General features: G+C 66.7%; 2 protein-coding genes across 10 annotated transcripts in view; one reads left to right on the forward strand and one right to left on the reverse strand.

Annotated features, from left to right (window-relative positions):
• Positions 1-2,108, forward strand: part of CHRNE (cholinergic receptor nicotinic epsilon subunit) — a 5,847-nt gene extending 3,739 nt beyond the window's left edge. The window contains exons 10-13 of the mRNA XM_029928477.1: positions 653-767; positions 871-1,057; positions 1,149-1,255; positions 1,340-2,108. Of these exons, the coding sequence (XP_029784337.1) occupies positions 653-767; positions 871-1,057; positions 1,149-1,255; positions 1,340-1,489 (559 nt within the window). The 3' untranslated portion in view covers positions 1,490-2,108. The remainder of the gene's footprint in view (positions 1-652; positions 768-870; positions 1,058-1,148; positions 1,256-1,339) is intronic.
• On the reverse strand, positions 2,108-16,155 carry MINK1 (misshapen like kinase 1). Of its 9 annotated transcripts, none has more exons than XM_029928420.1 (33): positions 16,048-16,155; positions 14,578-14,634; positions 14,372-14,497; positions 12,801-12,911; positions 12,366-12,456; positions 12,052-12,182; positions 11,797-11,851; positions 11,614-11,692; positions 11,110-11,285; positions 10,697-10,766; positions 10,297-10,507; positions 9,280-9,393; positions 8,756-8,842; positions 8,334-8,552; positions 8,051-8,224; positions 7,513-7,713; positions 7,050-7,135; positions 6,784-6,894; positions 6,539-6,648; positions 6,337-6,425; positions 6,110-6,133; positions 5,842-6,002; positions 5,575-5,677; positions 5,334-5,471; positions 5,075-5,183; positions 4,597-4,764; positions 4,373-4,516; positions 4,089-4,223; positions 3,865-3,965; positions 3,634-3,783; positions 3,388-3,547; positions 3,171-3,310; positions 2,108-2,921 (listed from the first exon to the last, which is right to left on the reverse strand). In XM_029928420.1, exons 2-33 carry the CDS (start codon positions 14,590-14,592, stop codon positions 2,838-2,840), a joined length of 3,873 nt encoding a protein of 1,290 aa, XP_029784280.1. In that variant the 5' UTR covers positions 14,593-14,634; positions 16,048-16,155; the 3' UTR covers positions 2,108-2,837. The 9 variants fall into 9 exon arrangements, with proteins under 9 accessions (XP_029784280.1, XP_029784278.1, XP_029784281.1 ...); XM_029928418.1 differs by having other exon boundaries at positions 7,513-7,773; XM_029928421.1 differs by lacking the exon at positions 8,756-8,842 and having other exon boundaries at positions 7,513-7,773.
• Between the last annotated feature and the right edge of the window lie 257 nt (positions 16,156-16,412).

Genomic DNA, 16,412 nt, shown 5'->3' on the forward strand with positions numbered 1-16,412 from the left:
GGGCTGCCGGCGCCGCCATCCAGCCGCCGCACCTCCTGCTGCAGCCACAGGGCAGAGATCTGCCGGGGGTGGAGGGGGAGAGGAGGGTGCAGGAGTTGGTGGGGACGCAGGGGCCTTTGTTCCCCTTCGCCGCCGCCCTTCCACAGCCTCCCGCGCCTCACCTCGAACAAGGTGGCGCCGAAGCTCACGACGCTGGCCGCGGCTTCTCTCAGCACCAGCCCCAGGGTGGGCTTCGGGGTGGGTGGCCCCTGCTGCTCCAGGGACTCGAGCTCCCTGAACCCCTGCTCCAGATATTGGTGGGCTGCGGCCACAGCGAGTTCCAGGGAGGACAGGAGTGGAGGCTGCAGGGCCACCTGGAGGAGGAGCAGGGGCAGCGGGGTCGTCGGGTCACGGGGGGCGCCGGAGACCTCCCAAGACCTCGGGCTGCCAGCCTTAGATAGCAGCCTCACCTCTGTGGAGCTGTGGAAGTGGTAGACCCACAGCAGGGTCTCCAGGGAGCTGGGGGTCCCCTTCATGGCCGCCGGCGGCAGCGGCGGCGGCAGGAGGGCCACTGGGGCACACGTATGGCGCCGCCGCCGCCGCCGAGGGTCGTTTGTGAGGTCACAGGCCGAGCCGCGGGCCACAGTGGAGTCACGCACGGCGGGCTTCACAGGTACCTCATCTTCGTCATGGTGGTCGCCACGATCATCGTCATGAATTGTGTCATCGTGCTCAACTTGTCTCTGCGGACGCCCACCACGCATGCAGTGTCTCCGCGGCTGAGACACGTAAGTGAGGGGCGGGGCGGACGGCTCTGGTGGGCGGGGCGAGAGCTCTGATGGGGCGGGGCCTCAAGGCGCCCCGCCCCGCCCCGCCCCGCCCCGCCCCCAGGTCTTGCTGGAGCTGCTGCCACGCCTCCTGGGCTCTGGCGTGCCGCCCGAGCCCCCGCGGGCCGCTTCCCCGCCCAGGCGCGCCTCGTCGGTGGGCCTGCTGCTTCGCGCAGAGGAGCTGATACTGAAAAAGCCGCGGAGCGAGCTCGTGTTCGAGGGGCAGAGGCACCGGCATGGGCCCTGGACTGGTGAGCGGAGGACTCCGGGAGGGTCGGCCCCGGTGTGCGCGGTGGGGCGGGCTCCCCAGTGACCCCCCGCCACCCGGGGTTTCCCCACCAGCCGCCCTCTGCCAGAGCCTGGGCGCTGCCGCCCCCGAGGTCCGCTGCTGCGTGGACGCCGTGAACTTCGTGGCCGAGAGCACGCGAGACCAGGAGGCCTCCGGCGAGGTGCGGCAGGCACGGGAGGGCAGGGTGGGTGCTCGCTCGGAGGCGGCCCCCTTCCTGGACCCAGCTCGTGCCTGCTCCCTCCAGGAGGTGTCCGACTGGGTGCGCATGGGGAAGGCCCTCGACAATGTCTGCTTCTGGGCCGCCCTGGTGCTCTTCAGCGTGGGCTCCGGCCTCATCTTCCTGGGCGCCTACTTCAATCGAGTGCCCGCGCTGCCCTACCCGCCGTGTATATAGGCGGCTCCGGCGCCCGCTCCGGAGGAAACGAGGCCTGCGGAGCTGCTCTCGCTGCCGAACGGTGATCCTTCTCGCTGCCGAGGCCGCGGCCGCGCTTTCCGCCTTATCAAGGAGTCCTGTGCGCACACGCGTGGGCCTGGCCACCGTGCAGGGGGCAGGGCAGAGAGCACAGGGTTCAGGCAGGCTCCCGGGTGCCAGTATTCCGGAATCCTCACCGCCTCTCCGTTCAGCCTTCCGAGGCGCCCGGTCCCTGTGGCCCTCCAGCCCCTCGAGCTGCACTGGCTTTAGCTCGGATGAGCAAGCTGAGGACGCCTCGGTGGAGGAGGGGACGGAAGCCAGGCCCTTCCCTGTTGGAGGGCGCAGGGGCCAGATGCCCTCAGCAAAGGTTACCCCCCACCCCCACCCCCACCCCCACCCTAGCGCACAGACACACGGCTGCCCTGGGACACCCTGTCTCCTGGATTACTGACCCAGCATGGCCCACCTGACCACCTCCACCGAAATCCACCTACAGGAGCTTCTGCCTGTCCTCTCCCCCCCTCCCCGCTGCTGGCTGATCCTGGCTGGTGTTCAGGACTGGGAGAGGAAAGAGAATAAAATGGAGCCTGAGTCGTTGAGAGCTGGTTGAATTGTCTTTATTAACAAACGGAATATCCAAGGCCACTACATTGAGGAGGGGTGGGGCGGGGAGGGCCAGGGCTACTTGCTGCTCACACTATATACAGAGGCAAGCAAGGGGGTGCAAAGGGGGTGAGCGCTCCCTGCCCCCTCCCGCCACAAGGGGAGGACAGGGGCTCGAAAAAAATGGGGTTGGAAAGGGGGTAATGTTTTGGCTGGCGGGGTCCCCCCTCCATTCCCTGGGTTTTGGGGTGAGGGGAATCATTAAAGTGCTTTCAGAAAATGAGGAAATGGTCCCTGCCCCTGGAGTGGCTGGTGACCCCCCCAAAACCTAGGGCCCAGCGACCCCCCCCAGGGTCTGGTACATTCAAGGGGGGAGCCGGCTCCCCTGACGTGCAAATGAAGGGACCCAGGGCCCTGCCCGGTCAGCAGCAGTGGGGGACGGGCTCCCCAGCACTCTCCTCTGAAGTGGAGAAAAGGGGGGCGGGGCTGGGCCCACTCAATTTCTGGTGAGGGGAAGCTGGGCCTCTCCCCAGAAGCGGGGACAGGCACAGGTTTGGGGGGGTAGGAGAACCTATTGGGGAAGAGGATGGTCACTGATCACAAAAGCATCAGGGGTCAGAGGTCACGTTCCCAGCAGGCTCCAGTGAATCAAACCAGTAAAAAGCAAAAGCCCAGGGAGGGGAAGAAGGGCGGCCTGGGGAGTCTGGCTGTGGGGGGAACGGGGCCGTCACCAGTTCATGATGCAGTTCCGGTTCAGGGTCATGAAGTAAACCTGGCTGCTGCCCCCCGAGCGGACGGAGGCGAAGAACACCTGGAAGGTAGGAGAAGCCCCCGGGGGTCTCAGGGGGGAGGCAGAGCTAGAGAGGAGCCGCACCTGAAGTCTCCCAGAGCGCCCGGCCCCTCCCCCGGAAAGGCAGGGGTGCTTGGTGATTTGGGGGGCAGGGAGAGCAGCCACCCGGGGAGCTCTCAGGGATGGAGAGCCAGAGAGGCCAGGCTGTGACACGGCTGTGTGCCCCCCCCCCCCCAGGCCCCCATGGCCACCCCTCCCCCAGCCTCCCACCTTGTCATTCCGCTCGCACAGGAACTTGAGCCTCTGGGCTCGTTTGTGCATGAAGACGCCGTCCAGGTGGCCCGTCTCCACGGAGCGGATCTCAATGGCTTTCTCGCCCCAGCCCATGATCTGGTTGGAGCAGATGTAGGCTGGGGGAGAAGCGGGGCGAGCGGTGAGCGGGCGCGGCCCGGCCACCCCGGGGCAGCCTGGGGCGGGGCCCACTCACCCACAGAGGTGGGCATCTCTCCCCACTGCAGCACCACGTCCTTGACGATGCGGCCGTACGTGTTCACGTACACGCCCTCGTCCTCGTAGCACAGGAGCATCTCCGTGCCGTCCGTGTGCGGGAGGAAGATGATGGCATGCGGCGTGATCTGGCTCTGGATCTGCGGGCGGGAGCACGCGCTGCGGCCAGCGGGTCCCGGGCCCGGGCTGGGGGTCGCGCTCCGCCCGCAGCCCCCGCCGCGCTTACATGCACAGGGATGTAGATGTCGTAGCTGTTCCCCGAGTCGACATCCACGGCGTGGAACCCGGCACTGGAGCCGTAGATGACCTTGAGCCGCTGACCCTCCTCCACCGTCAGGTCGACCAGCAGAGGGCGGTGAGGGAGGTCCGCGAAGGACTGTGGGGGAGAGGGGCTCAGGACCGAGGTCGGGGTCCCTGGGCCGGCACTGGGCGGGCAGAGGGGCTGCAGCCGGACTACCTTGAAGGCCATGAACTTGTGGTAGGGCTTGGGGGCCCAGGCGTACACCTCCACCGAGCTCTTCAGGGCGATGACCAGGAACTTAATGCGCTCGTATTTCACTGGGGGCAAGGAAGAGGGGTCCCACGAGTTGGTCACCAAACCCCACACCCAGTCGCCCAGCCTCCGGCTCGGAGGGTCAGCCACTGAGCTCAGGCCCCGCCGCCACGCGGAGCCCTCCTCACCCACGCGGTAGTGGCCGCAGCCCTCCATGTCGCCCACGGTGGTCCAGCCCTGCTTCTTCTCCACTTCCGGGTCGTTGTGCAGAATCTTGTTCCGGAGCCAAGACAGGTAGTACACCCGCAGCTTGTTCCTTTTCCCTGAGGGGGGGGCACACACCCCCATCACCAGAGGTCCCTCGGCCCCCGCCCAGCCATCCTTCACTGGCCACCCCCCCACGCCCGCCTCCGAGTCTGCAGGTGGCCGCAGGGAGCCCAGGAACCGAGTCCCCACCCCCCCAGCCGCACACCTGAGATGGTGATGAGCAGGTTAAGCCCCTCCAGCACGTCCATCTGCTGGAAGCGCCGCCGCCCGATGAGCCCGTAGACCTTGCCCTGCCCGCTCCGGTCCAGCAGCATCAGGCCGTTCTCGGTGCCCACCAGCAGGTTGACGCCTGCAGCGGGAGCCCGTGAACAGATGAGAGGCAGCCAGGCCCTCGCCCGACCCCGCGTCTCCTTCCCCGCCCTGGCTTACCCCAGAGGGCCGCGCAGAGGATCTCGGAATTGAACCGCTTCTTGTATTTCCGGATCTCGGGGGTCTCGCTGTGGGCCCGGGTGTTGGTGGGGTTCACGTTGACCACAGAGCCTTTCCGCACATCGTACTGGAGCTGATCGAGCCGACCGCCCTCTCCCCCCACCAGGGCTGTCGGGAAGAGGAGAGGGGGTCCCTCCTGAACCCAGCCCAACATCAGCAGGGAAGGGGAAGGCAGAGAAAGGAGGTCGCCCGCGGCAGGGCACACATAGGCCAGAGAACCTCAAAAAATCTTTATTCAGTCCATCAGGTGCACACGTTTCCTTGGGGGTCTACGGGGCCTCAGGCACCCTGGCTGCCTCTGTGCCAGGGCAGGGGCCTCGGGCCAAATCAGAGGCTGTAACTGGTTCGTAAAGCTGCACCATCCGAGGCCCACCTGTGCCCGTCACCAGGTCTCCTGGCACGTCTGTCCTGCCCTCACCTGTGATGGGGATGGCATCCCCACTGCCTCCCGGCTGGTAGATCCCTAGGTCCACAAACATCGTGAACGAGCTCTTGCCGGGTGCCTTGACCAGCCCACGAGACTGGTACTGTGGGGAGGGGGGGCAGCAGTCAGGCAAACACCGGAGGCCCGGCCCCCGGGCCCCCACCCCCAGCCCCGCTCCAGGAGCCACCTCACCCCCTGCAGCGCCTCCAGCCCCCCTACCCATTGCCCCAGGGTTCTGCATCTGCCCACTTACGTCGCTGCCTCCGTCTTTGGACGGGGGGCTTTGACTTTTGCTGCTCTCGGTGGGCGAGTGGCTGGGCTGGACCACGTCGGGCAGGTTGGTGTAGCCGTTGCTGTCCGCGTGCAGCAGGCCTCGCTCCTCTTCAGGAGTCTGCCGGGGAGGGGGAAGGGGGCTGGGGTCAGGCCGAGGAGTCTGCAGGGGCAGAGGGAAGGGGGCCAGGGCCGGTGCCCGGCTGAGGAGGAGGCGCACTCACGCGCTGGACCACCATGGTGCCGCCCCCATAGGGGGTCTGAGTCCCCGCGACCTCCTCCACGTCGTGGACCACCATGGTGCTGACGCTGTCGGTGTCTCCGTCGCTGCCACAGGACAGAGGAGGGCCATCAGCCCCCGGGTCCTGCCGCCACAGGGTGTGCCAGACATGGCAGGGGGAGGCCGACGGGGACACTGGCCCTGACCCTGTTTTCTAGACGGGCGGGGAGAGCCAGGGGGGCCCAGTCTAGGACGAGGAGTGCCCCCATACCGGGCCCCGGGGGCGTCCCTGCCCCCCTCGGACGGCTCGCCGTTGCTCTCCTCCTCGTCCTCACTGCTGTCCACCTCCTCGCTGGACGACGAGTAGTCCATGGCCTTCTTGGGGGGCCGCGGGGCCTCGTCCAGGGCCCGCTCTTTCAGCAGCACGAAATCCTGGGGGGCGGGGGACGGGGCGCATGAGGAGGGGAGGGGCCGGGCCCGGGGGCTGCCAGGGGAGAGGGGGCAGGCAGCGGGGGCCGGGGAGCGGCCTTCTCACTAACCTCGCCGATGGCGCGCTTATAGCTCTGGGAGGGACGGTGGGGCAAGCAGGGCAGCCAGGAGGAGGCAGAGAGACAGGAAGAAAGGTCAGCAGCCGAGAAGTGCAGCCCGAAGCCCCTTTGCACCAGGACTGAGGAGGCCCTGGCCCGGCTCCCGGCTCCGGGGGGCTCCTGAGGCTCCAGGCCCCCTCCCAGGAGACGCTGGGCCGCAGCTGCTGCCGCCGACTTACTGCGGGCCGGCCTGGCCGTGAGCGGTGGTCGTCAGGCTTGGCCTTGTTCCCAGGAGAGAGCACTGGGGAGCTATCCAGTTTGGAAGAGGCTGCGTGGACGGAGCGGGAGAAGGGAGGTCACGGACACCCGATCACTCCGGGCTGACCCCAGGGCCCGGTCCCAAGGGTTGGCCCCGAGCAGCTGAGCCCCTTGGTGCCACACCTCCCACGCGGTTCCGCTCCAGCGAGCCAGCCTGGGGCAGGTGCCCGTGCGAGGGGAGGGCGCCTTCTGCACGCTCCCAGCCAGGGTCACTCCTCCGCAGATCGGGGTTACTGTGGGGGGTACAGAGGCAGGTCAGGAAGTGCCCCCCGCCAGGTGCAGAGCTGCACAGCAGAGGAAGCCGCCACCGGGAGAAGCAGGTGGCAGGAGTGAGAGGGGGGAGTGAGTGGGGGGCACAACTCGATTACCTACAGGCGTTGGGCGGGCCAGGGGGCTGAGCGGGGGGCCCTGGAGGCTTGGGGGAGCCCCGCTCGGCCCGCCTTTGCAGATAGATTTGCCAGGCGGAGTTGCTGCGAGGTCTGTGGAGGGAGCACAGGGGTGCCGGGGACGGGGCGGGGGCGCTGAGGTGATGGGGTGAGGGCCTGCGCGCCCCTAAGCAGGTAACCTAGCAGACTCCCCTCTGCACAGCCCGCCCCCGCCCCGGGCCACCATGCGGGTCTCCCCGGGTGCTAACCTGGCACGGACGGCCTGGGCCGGCCGGGCCCCTCCGGCCCCACTGGTGTTAAGGGCAGTGGCGATGGACGACGTCCTCTGAGGCACCTGAGGGGGGAGGGTGTCAGCGGGCTCGCGGCTGGCGCCCAGCCAGACCGAGCACGTGCCCTCCGCTCAGCCCTGGTGGGTGTTCGCCCCGCTTCTCACAGGCGCACCGAGGCCAGGAAAGCTGATGACTCTGCACGGTCGTGACGCTGGGACCCCAGCCCAGGACGTCAGCCCCCAGAGCTCCCCCAGCACCCTGGCCATGCTCCCCTTCCCTCACTCACCCCCGGGAGCAGGGACACAGCCCCAGGGTGGGCATGTGGCCCTGGCTTCGTTCCAGCCCTGAGCTCCTGTGTCCCTCACCCGCTCCCTGCCACTCGCCATCCTATCCCTCCCTTGCTGTTTCTCTCCCGCTTCCTGCTCCTCAGCCCCGCCCTCACCTTGGGTGGGGTCTCAGTGTCCGGCCGGACCCAGGATGGGGGGTTCGGGCCGGGGCCAGGCCCTTCGGAGGTGGGATCTGAGTTCTGGCGGATGACCGCTCCTCGGGCGCTGGGGGCGGCAGTGGGTGTGGGGACAGCAGGGTCGGGCTCGTGCGAGGCCGGGAAGGCAGCCAGGTTTCGGGTGGGCTGGTCCTGCAGGGACTGGGATCGGGGTACGGGCGCTGCATATGGCTTCAGTGGGACCCGGTGTGCCACCAGGCTCTGCAGGGAAAGACCAGGGAGGGTGGGCTGCCCGCTCTGTGGCACGTCCCCACCTGGGAGCGGGGGCCTGGGCTGGGAAGAAGGGGCAAGGAAAGCCTCTGGCTTCCAAGCGTCCACTGAAGGAGACTGGCTCCTGAAGCCCGACACCAGGAAAGGCGGGGCCCGCCACGCGCCCACGAGCCCTGGCTGAGAGCGCGCGCACGCGTACAGGTGACACAGCCTCGCGGAGCCAGGCTCCTGCATCAGCGTGTCATCACGGGAACGGGGACAGACTCACCTTGTGCGGTCCCTCCTGGGGCTCCACCGGCCTCTGCATAGGAGGAGTTTGGGAAAGGGGGCCCGGGGGCCCAGGGGAGGCCTGCGGGGCGGGGGGCTCGGGCCCTGTGCCGCCTGGCTTGGTCTTGGCCAGGGGAGAGTTCTGCTGCTTGTTCAACCTCGTTCTCTCTTCCACCTGCGGGATGAGCGGGTTTTACTTCCCGGGTCTCAAACAACAGGCACCACTTCCCTTCCCCGGGCCGCCTGTGTGCAAGGTCTTGGGCGCTCCGGGAGGCCGCAGGTACCTCACGGGCCCAGGCGGGCTTGTCGGCGGCACTGATGCCGCGACCATAGTGATACAGGGGCTTCCGGTCGGCGGGCGGCGCCTGCTGCTGCTGCTTCTGCAGCTGCTGCTGCTGCTGCTGCTGCTGCTGCAGGGACTTGAGGTAGGCGTGCTCCTGCTGCAGCTGCCTCTGCAGGCGCTCCGACTGCCGCTGCTCCTCCAGCTGCTTCCGCTTGTACTCCTGGGCCCAAGGGTAGGGACAGCGGCTCAGCGCGGGGAGGCCCCGTGCGGGCGCGGGCCAGCCCTTGCTCTCCTCCGGCCCGCCCCAGGGGGAACAGGCGCCTTCCCCTGGCGGGGGGGCCCTCCCCGGAAGTGCCGCCGCCCCTGCTCCGGCCCGGGAGCTCTGAGTCCGCATCTTCCCAGAGGAAGCGGGGACCCCGTTACCAGCAGCAGGGCCTGTTCCTGGAGCAGCTGTTGCTGAAGGATCTCGAGCTGTCGCTGCTCCTCCTCTAGCCTGTGACGAATATACTCCTGGGGGGGGGCGGGGGGGGGGCAAAGGGCAGGGGGAGAGGCAGGGGGGCGGCGGCAGCGGCGGCGTGGGAAGACGGGATCGGTGGGGTGAGGATGAAGAGGAGAGCGGGGAGAATCAGAGAGAGAACAGATGGGGTGGGGAGAGGGCGCGATGAGGAGGAAGCCGGGGTGCAAGGCCCCGCGAGGGGAGATGCAGGGGTGAGGCGGTGAGGATGGGGCGAAGAGATGGGGAATGAAGGCACAGAGACCGGAGGAGGACAGGGAGCCAGGGTGCGGGTGGAAGGGTGGGAGAAAACAGAGAGAGTGAAGCTGGAAAAGATAGGGGGAACCTGGGGGGTTGGGAAAGAAGGGGAAAGGTATCGGGGTGCAGGGGCGGCAGGCCAGCAGGCGCAGGGGGGAGGCGAGGGAGGGTCGGGTGTGTGCGGTGGGCGCTGTACCTGCTCGCGCTCCGCCTGCCGCCGCTCCTCCTCCCGCCGCAGCGCCTGCATGTCCTCCAGCCGCTGCTGCTCCTTCTCCTGCAGCTTCCGCTGCTCTCGCTCCCGCCGCTGTTGCTGTGGGTGGGAAAGGGTGGTCTGCGGGCCTGCCCTGGGCGCCCCGAAGCGGGGGTGGGGACGGGGGCGGCCCGGTCCCGTGCCGGAACCGGGACACCTACTGGACGGCACGCGCAGAACTTCCCACTCGGGACACTGGTGGTGAGAGGCGGCGGCCCCCACCTGCTTCTGCAAGCCCACCGGCCCCAGGGCCCCGGGGGCTCGGCTCAGGACAAACTGCTGGGCGAGGCGGCCATCCGCCTGCTGCCCACGGTGGGCCACCTCGAAGGACGCCTCTGTCCGCTCCTCCTGCCAGCAAGCAGGCGGCGCAGGGACGGCTGGCCACAAGGGGGCGGGAGGTGCCGCCGGGAGTGGGGATGCTTCCACGCACTTCAGAGGATAGTTTTGGAAAGTATGGCTCTCCGTAAACTATGTAACTGTTTTAGCAAAAGTCCCATCATTTAAGCAAATTTTAAACCAACCTAGACCTCTGCCCTCCTCACCATGACCCTGCTGTGGAGTAAACACATTTAAACACAAAAAATACGTATACAGATACATGTTTTTTAAACTGGTGAGAAGAAAACCATGCATCTATTTTAAGAAATTCTCTGTCGATTACAAGGTATTTCCCCCATCGGCCTCCAATGGTTCCAATCAACAAACCTGTTTTCCAGCAAATCCGAGCCCAAACCCCCACAAGTACAAGGAGGAGCTTCTGGCTCAGAGCAGACCGCTGCTTGAGGGCCAGAGCCCCGGGTCGCTGCAGCGCGCACTCGCTGGACGGGCGGGCGGCACAGACGGGAGCGGGGGGCCCAGGGACACGGAACGGAGCCTGAAGGTCAGGGGCTGGGGCCCCCCACCTCCACCCCCAGCGGCCCCAGGCCCGGGGCGAGGGCGGGGGCGCCCCAGGAGCAGCCGCACCTCCTCCACGCGCCGCCGCTCCTCTTTCTGCTCCTCGATGCGCCGCTGGCGCTGGTGCAGGAGGTGCTTGATGTGCGCCTCGGGGTCGCGCTGCTGCTGCTGCTGCTGCTGCTGCTGCTGCTTCAGAGCCTCCGAGCTGCTCTTATTCTCCTGCTGCAGCCGGAGGAACTCGCGGCGTAGGGTGGACTCCCCAGGCACGTTCATGATGGAGCTGGGGCAGGGCGCACGTGGGGACCGGGGTCAGAGCCGCCCGGCCACCGCTTTTGTCCCTGTGGGGGTCTCCGGCCACTGCCAGAGGACGGATGTGCGCCCACCCTCCTGCGCGCCCCACCTCCCGTCACTCCCGGCGCCCCTTCCGCACTCGGGGGCTCCCCACCCCGCGCCGGGGGCACTGGCCCACCTCGGCTCCCCCTCCTCTCCATGACTGTCGTCTTCCTCCTCGCTGCCACTGTACTCGTACTCCGTCTCCTCTGCAGGGGGAGGTCACTGCTGTTCCTTCACCCAGCACCCCAGACCCCACCCTGGGCCAGGGAAACCCTCCACGGGACGACCGACACCCGCGGTGGGGAGATGGGGCCCAGACCCGCGGGGGCGGGGCGCGGCAGACTGCGCGTGCGCACTTCCGTACGCGCCTGCTCCGCACCGCGCTTCTGCAGGGACGTAAACGCGGGGCCCTCTCTGGGAGGGATGCCTGGGATCAAGCAGTCAAAGAGGAAAAAGCCCTCTGGGGCTGCCAGCTTGGCAAGGGGAGCCAGGCAGGGATGCGTCCCGAGACCTGAGACCCGCCACGTGCCTCCCTGCTCGCCCACTGACCCTTCTCGCCTCGCTTCTTGCGGGAGCGGTCGATGTGGTCCTTGAGCTGGATGCGGACCTGGCGCTCTGTGGGCTGGTCCCGGATAAAGGGGAACTTGAGCAGCTGCTCCGTGGGCGGGCGGCTCAGGTAGGTCTTGATGAGACACGTGTCGATGAAGTCGATGAACTTCTTAGACCTGGAAATGAAGGGGGCTCACACTGGGAGGGCCCCCTCGGAAGGGGGCGATCACATGCAGAAGAGGAGAATCATTCATCCAAAAGCCACCTCGATTTCTCCTGTTTTGCTCATGTCCCAACCCCGGGCCGTGGCCCTGCCCCTCTGTGGTGCAGACCCACACCGGGACACGGGATAAGGTGGAGGGGGAGGCAGGAGGTTAAGACTAGTGAGGGATCCAGGGGGGCAAGGCTAGTGGAGGCCACAGGTAAGGCAGTGCTGGGTGGAGGTGGTGGTAGGGCTTTGTCCAGAGGCCCTCTTTCCCTGACACCAAACCCCCAGAGACCTACCATTTCTTGGACTTGAGTCTGGGGGGTGGGTTCCGTGGAATGAGGAAGAGGGCTCGCATGGGGTGCATGTCACACAGAGCTGGCACAAGGGAGAAACACCGTCAGTCCCTCACGCGGCCATGCAGAGAGCCGGAAGGAGCCCTTCCTGCTGCCCTTCCCCGAGCTCCCAGATGACACACTTACGGGGGGCTCCCTCTGCCATCTCGATGGCTGTGATTCCAAGAGACCAGATGTCACTCTGCGGAGACAGTGACAGAGGCACGTCGCAGACAAGCCTGCTCAGGGCCACCCCTTCCCCAGGCCAGTCTCCAGCCTGCCCGCCGCTCACTGCCCACACAGGGCTACAGCCTGCGTTGTCGCCCTGACCGACTCTGGCCTCCCCGCCACCGGCTCGCTGCCTGCCCTTGGTGGTCTCCATGTGCCCACTCTGCTCCGTACCCTGTAATCGTAGGTGGCGTCAGGGTTCTCGTCACAGGCGATGACCTCCGGGGCCATCCAGTAGGGGGTGCCAATGAAAGTGTTCCGCCTGCCCACAGTCCGATCCAGCTGAGCACTCACCCCAAAATCCACTGGGGAGACAGGGAGGGAGCACAATGGAGGGCCATGCCTGCTCCCCTTGCCCTGCCCCGTGTGCACCCCAGGGTGCCTAGACCCTTCTTCCGCCCCATCTACGTCCCAAAGAGCCTGACCCAATCTCCCCTTCTGTCCTGGAGGTCCCGGGGCCCCGTGTGCCTCAGGAGGCGCTGACGTACCCAGCTTGACCTCGGCGTTCTCCGTCAGCAGCACATTCTGCCCCTTGATGTCCCGATGGATCACCTTGTGGGCATGGAGGTGGGCCAGGCCCTGCGGAGGGAGTGGGGGGCTTCCGTGTCAGAGGGTGTGGACCAGGGCCAAGGAGCGGGGTGGGGGGAGGGCACAGCCCCCTCCTCCCAGGAGCCCAAGCACAGGCTGGGTTTTCAGGGTGAGTGTCCTCAGAGTGGTGGCCCCCGGGAGTCCCCAGGGGCCGCGGCGCCTCCAGTGAAGGGGCACGTGTGCTCATCCCACCCCCCCACCCCTGGCCACCTGAGATGGCGCCGGAGCTGGGGCTCTGCCCACCTGCCCCGACCCGCAGTGGCCACCGGTGCTCGGAAGGGGCACCCACCCCGCCCCGCCCGCCCCCGTGCAGGCCGAGGCCAGCGGGGCCTCACCCGGAGGATCTCCCGGCAGATGTAGGCGATGCAGTCCTCCTTCAGGGCGTTCCCTTTCGTGTTCTTCACCAGGTCTGTCACCGAGCCGGCGCCGCAGAACTCCATCACCAGCTATGGCCCCAGGAGCCCCGGGAGGGGGGGGGGGGGAGGAAGCATCGGTCAGGTAAGGCGTCCTTTCCCTGTGGCCTCCCGGGGCAGGGGGCGGGGGGCCGGAGCCGATGTGAGCCGCAGAGCAGGGGTGTGAGACCCCTGGCAGAGGCCACAGGGCTCCCCGAGGTTAGGAGAGGAGAGGGCGACATGAGGGAAAGACAGACCGGGTTGGGCTGAGGGACACAGGCTGGGGCCCAAATAGGAGCCAAGGAACCGGGGACGCCGGACACAGAATGACGTGCACGTGCTTGAGGAGGGGCCCGATGTTTGCATCAGGTCCCCACTAGGACCCACAGCCCCAGACAAGAACTCCTGGAGTGGAGATTGACAAAGTTGGCCGTTGAGCTAATGATTTACGTTTTTAAGTGGCTGAAAACAGTCGAAATAAGCAGCATATAAAATTCACATTTTAGCATCCTCCATAAAAGCTTCTGGGAATAGTGCCATTCCTGCCCCGACTCGCTGACACAGCCCCCATGGCTGCTCTGCTGGCTCAGCGGCTAGGCTGGCTAGCTGCGACAGGACGCCCCAAACATCTACATCTGGCCCCTCGTGGCAAGTCGGCCACAGCCTGACCCAGAGGTAAGCCTGAGGCTGGAGCCAGCAGTTCTCCAGGTCCGCCGGGGCGCTGCAGCGGGGGAGATTCAGAGGCAGAGGCCCAACCAGTCCCCTGGGGACTCGGACCCTTGTCCAAGTGCTGCCCGGCACGTTTTCCAAAAGCCACACACAGCACAGAGGCTGCGGGGGATGTGCACGCTTGTGCGGCATAGTGGTCATCTGTGTGCACCAAGCCCAGGGGAGCGGGGAGCACGGGGCCCACTGTGCCCAGAAGGGGGCGCCCGGCGCTGCGCCCCCATTCCTCCATGACGGCACCCTCGGAGCAGGCAGGTGACCACACATGAAATGTTCACCTTGCTCTGGGCGCACAGTGTGTGTGTGTCTCTAAAGAGACTAAGTGCCTTGGAAGCAGGGGCCAGGACTCATGTCTCTCTGTGCAGGGTACACAGAAGGTGCTCAGTAAGTCCCTGTCTGGAAACTGGTGGGAGGGGAGACCTAGCTCGAGCTTGCCGCTCCCCACAGCTGGTGCCAGGCTCCCTGGCACCCTCTCCTGGGGGCTGGGCCGTGCAGCAGGAAGGGTGAGGCCCCCACTGGGGAGGGCCATGACTCTCAGGACCAGCAGAGAACTTGCCCGAAGGCCCAAGAGAGCCGCAGCGAGCGCTGGGCCGGCTGAGGGTCCAGGAGGCACTGCCAGCAGGGAGCTGGGCCCGCAGGGGGGGCGGGGCCAACAGACAGATTCGCCTGCTGCCCCTGACCTTCCAGGGAGCGCGTGCCGCACACGGTGCAGGTGCCGGTCAGGACGGAGGTGTGGGCAGACCCTGGGGCCCGCCGCCCCACGCTCAGCGGACCGCGGGGCCCCTCACCCAGAGCTGGTCGTCGTTCCCGGGGGGGCTCTTCTTTATGAAGGCCCCGTAGTAGGTGGCGATGTTGCGGTGGTGGGAGTACTTCTTCAGCATGTTGATCTCCTGCTTGATCTCCTCCTCCTCGTCCTACGGGGCGGGGGGTGAGCCTGAGAGCCCCCAGCCCTTCCCGGCGCCCCAGCCCTCCCTCGGCCCCCACTGTCCCCTACCTCCGTGACGTCCATGACCTTGATGGCAGCCAGCTGCCCAGTCTTGACATGCCGACCCTGCAGGACAGAGAGCCAGGCGTGGGGCCTGGGTCTACACCCCAAGACGACTGGATTCTGGGAGAGGCCACACCTTTTGGCTGTTTTCTGTCTCAGGAAGTGTCCCTGTGGTGACCGGACCCCTTCACCTACAGGTCAGTCACAGGGGCAGACGGCTCCAAAAACCCCCACGGAGCCTGGACTCCAAGCGCTACACTGGCTAAAGACCAGGGTCTCCTCTCCTAAAGCAGCCGAGGGAGTGGAGTGCTCTGCCCCCCCTCCCCCACGTGGATTTGTCACAGTCTGAAGGAGAGCGCAGGGGTTCCAAGAGCCTCCCCTCCCCGGGAGGGGGCTGGCCGAGGGCTCTGCCTCTCTAGTACCTTCTGTGCAGGACAAAACCTGCTGGTGCTCTCCCACCCCGCCCCCTCTGCCCAGGAAGCCTTTCCCAGAATCTCCCCCTCACCCCGTTTTTAGTGTTGTCGACAGAGAAGAGTAAGAACAGGGATGAGATGTGAGGGGATCTCGGGGAAACACGGAAGGCTGACAACTGTCGAAGCCCCATCGCCAGCACGAGTGGAGAGTAACTTCCAGAGTGCGCCCGCCACCCCACCCCCATCCTCCTGCCGGCCCTTGCAGCCCCCCGCCCAGCCCCGGACAGGACGGCCCAAGTCCTGCAGGGACGTGCACGGTGGGCATCACCAGCCCGTGGGTTATTTGTATCCTGAGCAGGCGTCCGAGACCCCGAGCCCAGAGAGGAGTAGAGAACAGAGCTACTATTGCCATGGCAACGACCAGGCAAGAGATTGGGGGGGCTTCCCCCAGAGCTTACAGGGTGGTCCCCACGACCCCTGCGACTCGGACTTGTGGACGACCTCAGCACCGCGCCCTGTGCCCTTGGCGCCTCCGGCTCTGAGGCTGCACCTCCTGGGACATGTCTGCCGCCGCCGTGTCCCCCTCCCGGGGCGCCGGCCAGGTTCATGTGACAAGCAACAGTGGGGGGGAGATGCTACTTTGTGTGGGGGAGAGGGTGGGGGGCCCAGAGAAGACGGCCAGGCCCAGGCGGCCACGGGAGCTCAAGGGCACTGCCTCTTGGTGCGGAAGCCCTGGGGCTCCACCACCAAGGCTGGGTCTCGCTGCCGCCTTGGGGGCGGCCAGCCTGCAGCTGTGCTGACTCCCCAGGTGGGCACTCGAGCCCCTGCCCGCCCCCCGCCCCCCACTGGGTGCCAGGTCTGTACCCGTTGCACTCTGTGCTCGCCACACAGGCCAGCAAAACAGCCCCCTTCTTGGGCCTCTGTCCCCCACTATTTTTACGGGCCCTCCCCTCTCCCAGCGTCCAGAAGCTCACACAGCAGCCCCCCCAGACCTAGGACCCACTTCTGCCACCCTCCTGACGGGCCCCACAGGAGAGGTCACGCTCCCGCACAGGGGTCTCACCTTGTACACCTGCCCGTAAGTTCCATTGCCGACCACCTCCACCAGTTCAAAGATTCCAGCAGGGTCCTGGGGGGGGGGGGGCAGTAAGGAGTAAGCGTCAGGGCCTCAGAGCAGGACTAAGAGCCAGAGCGGGGAAGAGGTGTGCGGTCGGGTGAGGGGGCCCTGGTATATCACGGGGGCTTCGGGGGGACCCGATGGCCAGCTGTGCTTTTCCTGGATTGGTTCAGGTTCATGTTCTAGAGAAAAAGTCAGAAGAAGGGGAGAGAAAATGGATGTCGGGGCCCAGCTGGGTTTCCAGACACACTCCTGATTTCACACACAGTGACAGGCTGAGTCGTGGCCTCGTCTGAGAAGGTGGGGATGCC

The sequence above is a fragment of the Suricata suricatta genome, chromosome 17 (assembly GCF_006229205.1).
Source record: "Suricata suricatta isolate VVHF042 chromosome 17, meerkat_22Aug2017_6uvM2_HiC, whole genome shotgun sequence".
Lineage (NCBI taxonomy): Eukaryota > Metazoa > Chordata > Mammalia > Carnivora > Herpestidae > Suricata > Suricata suricatta.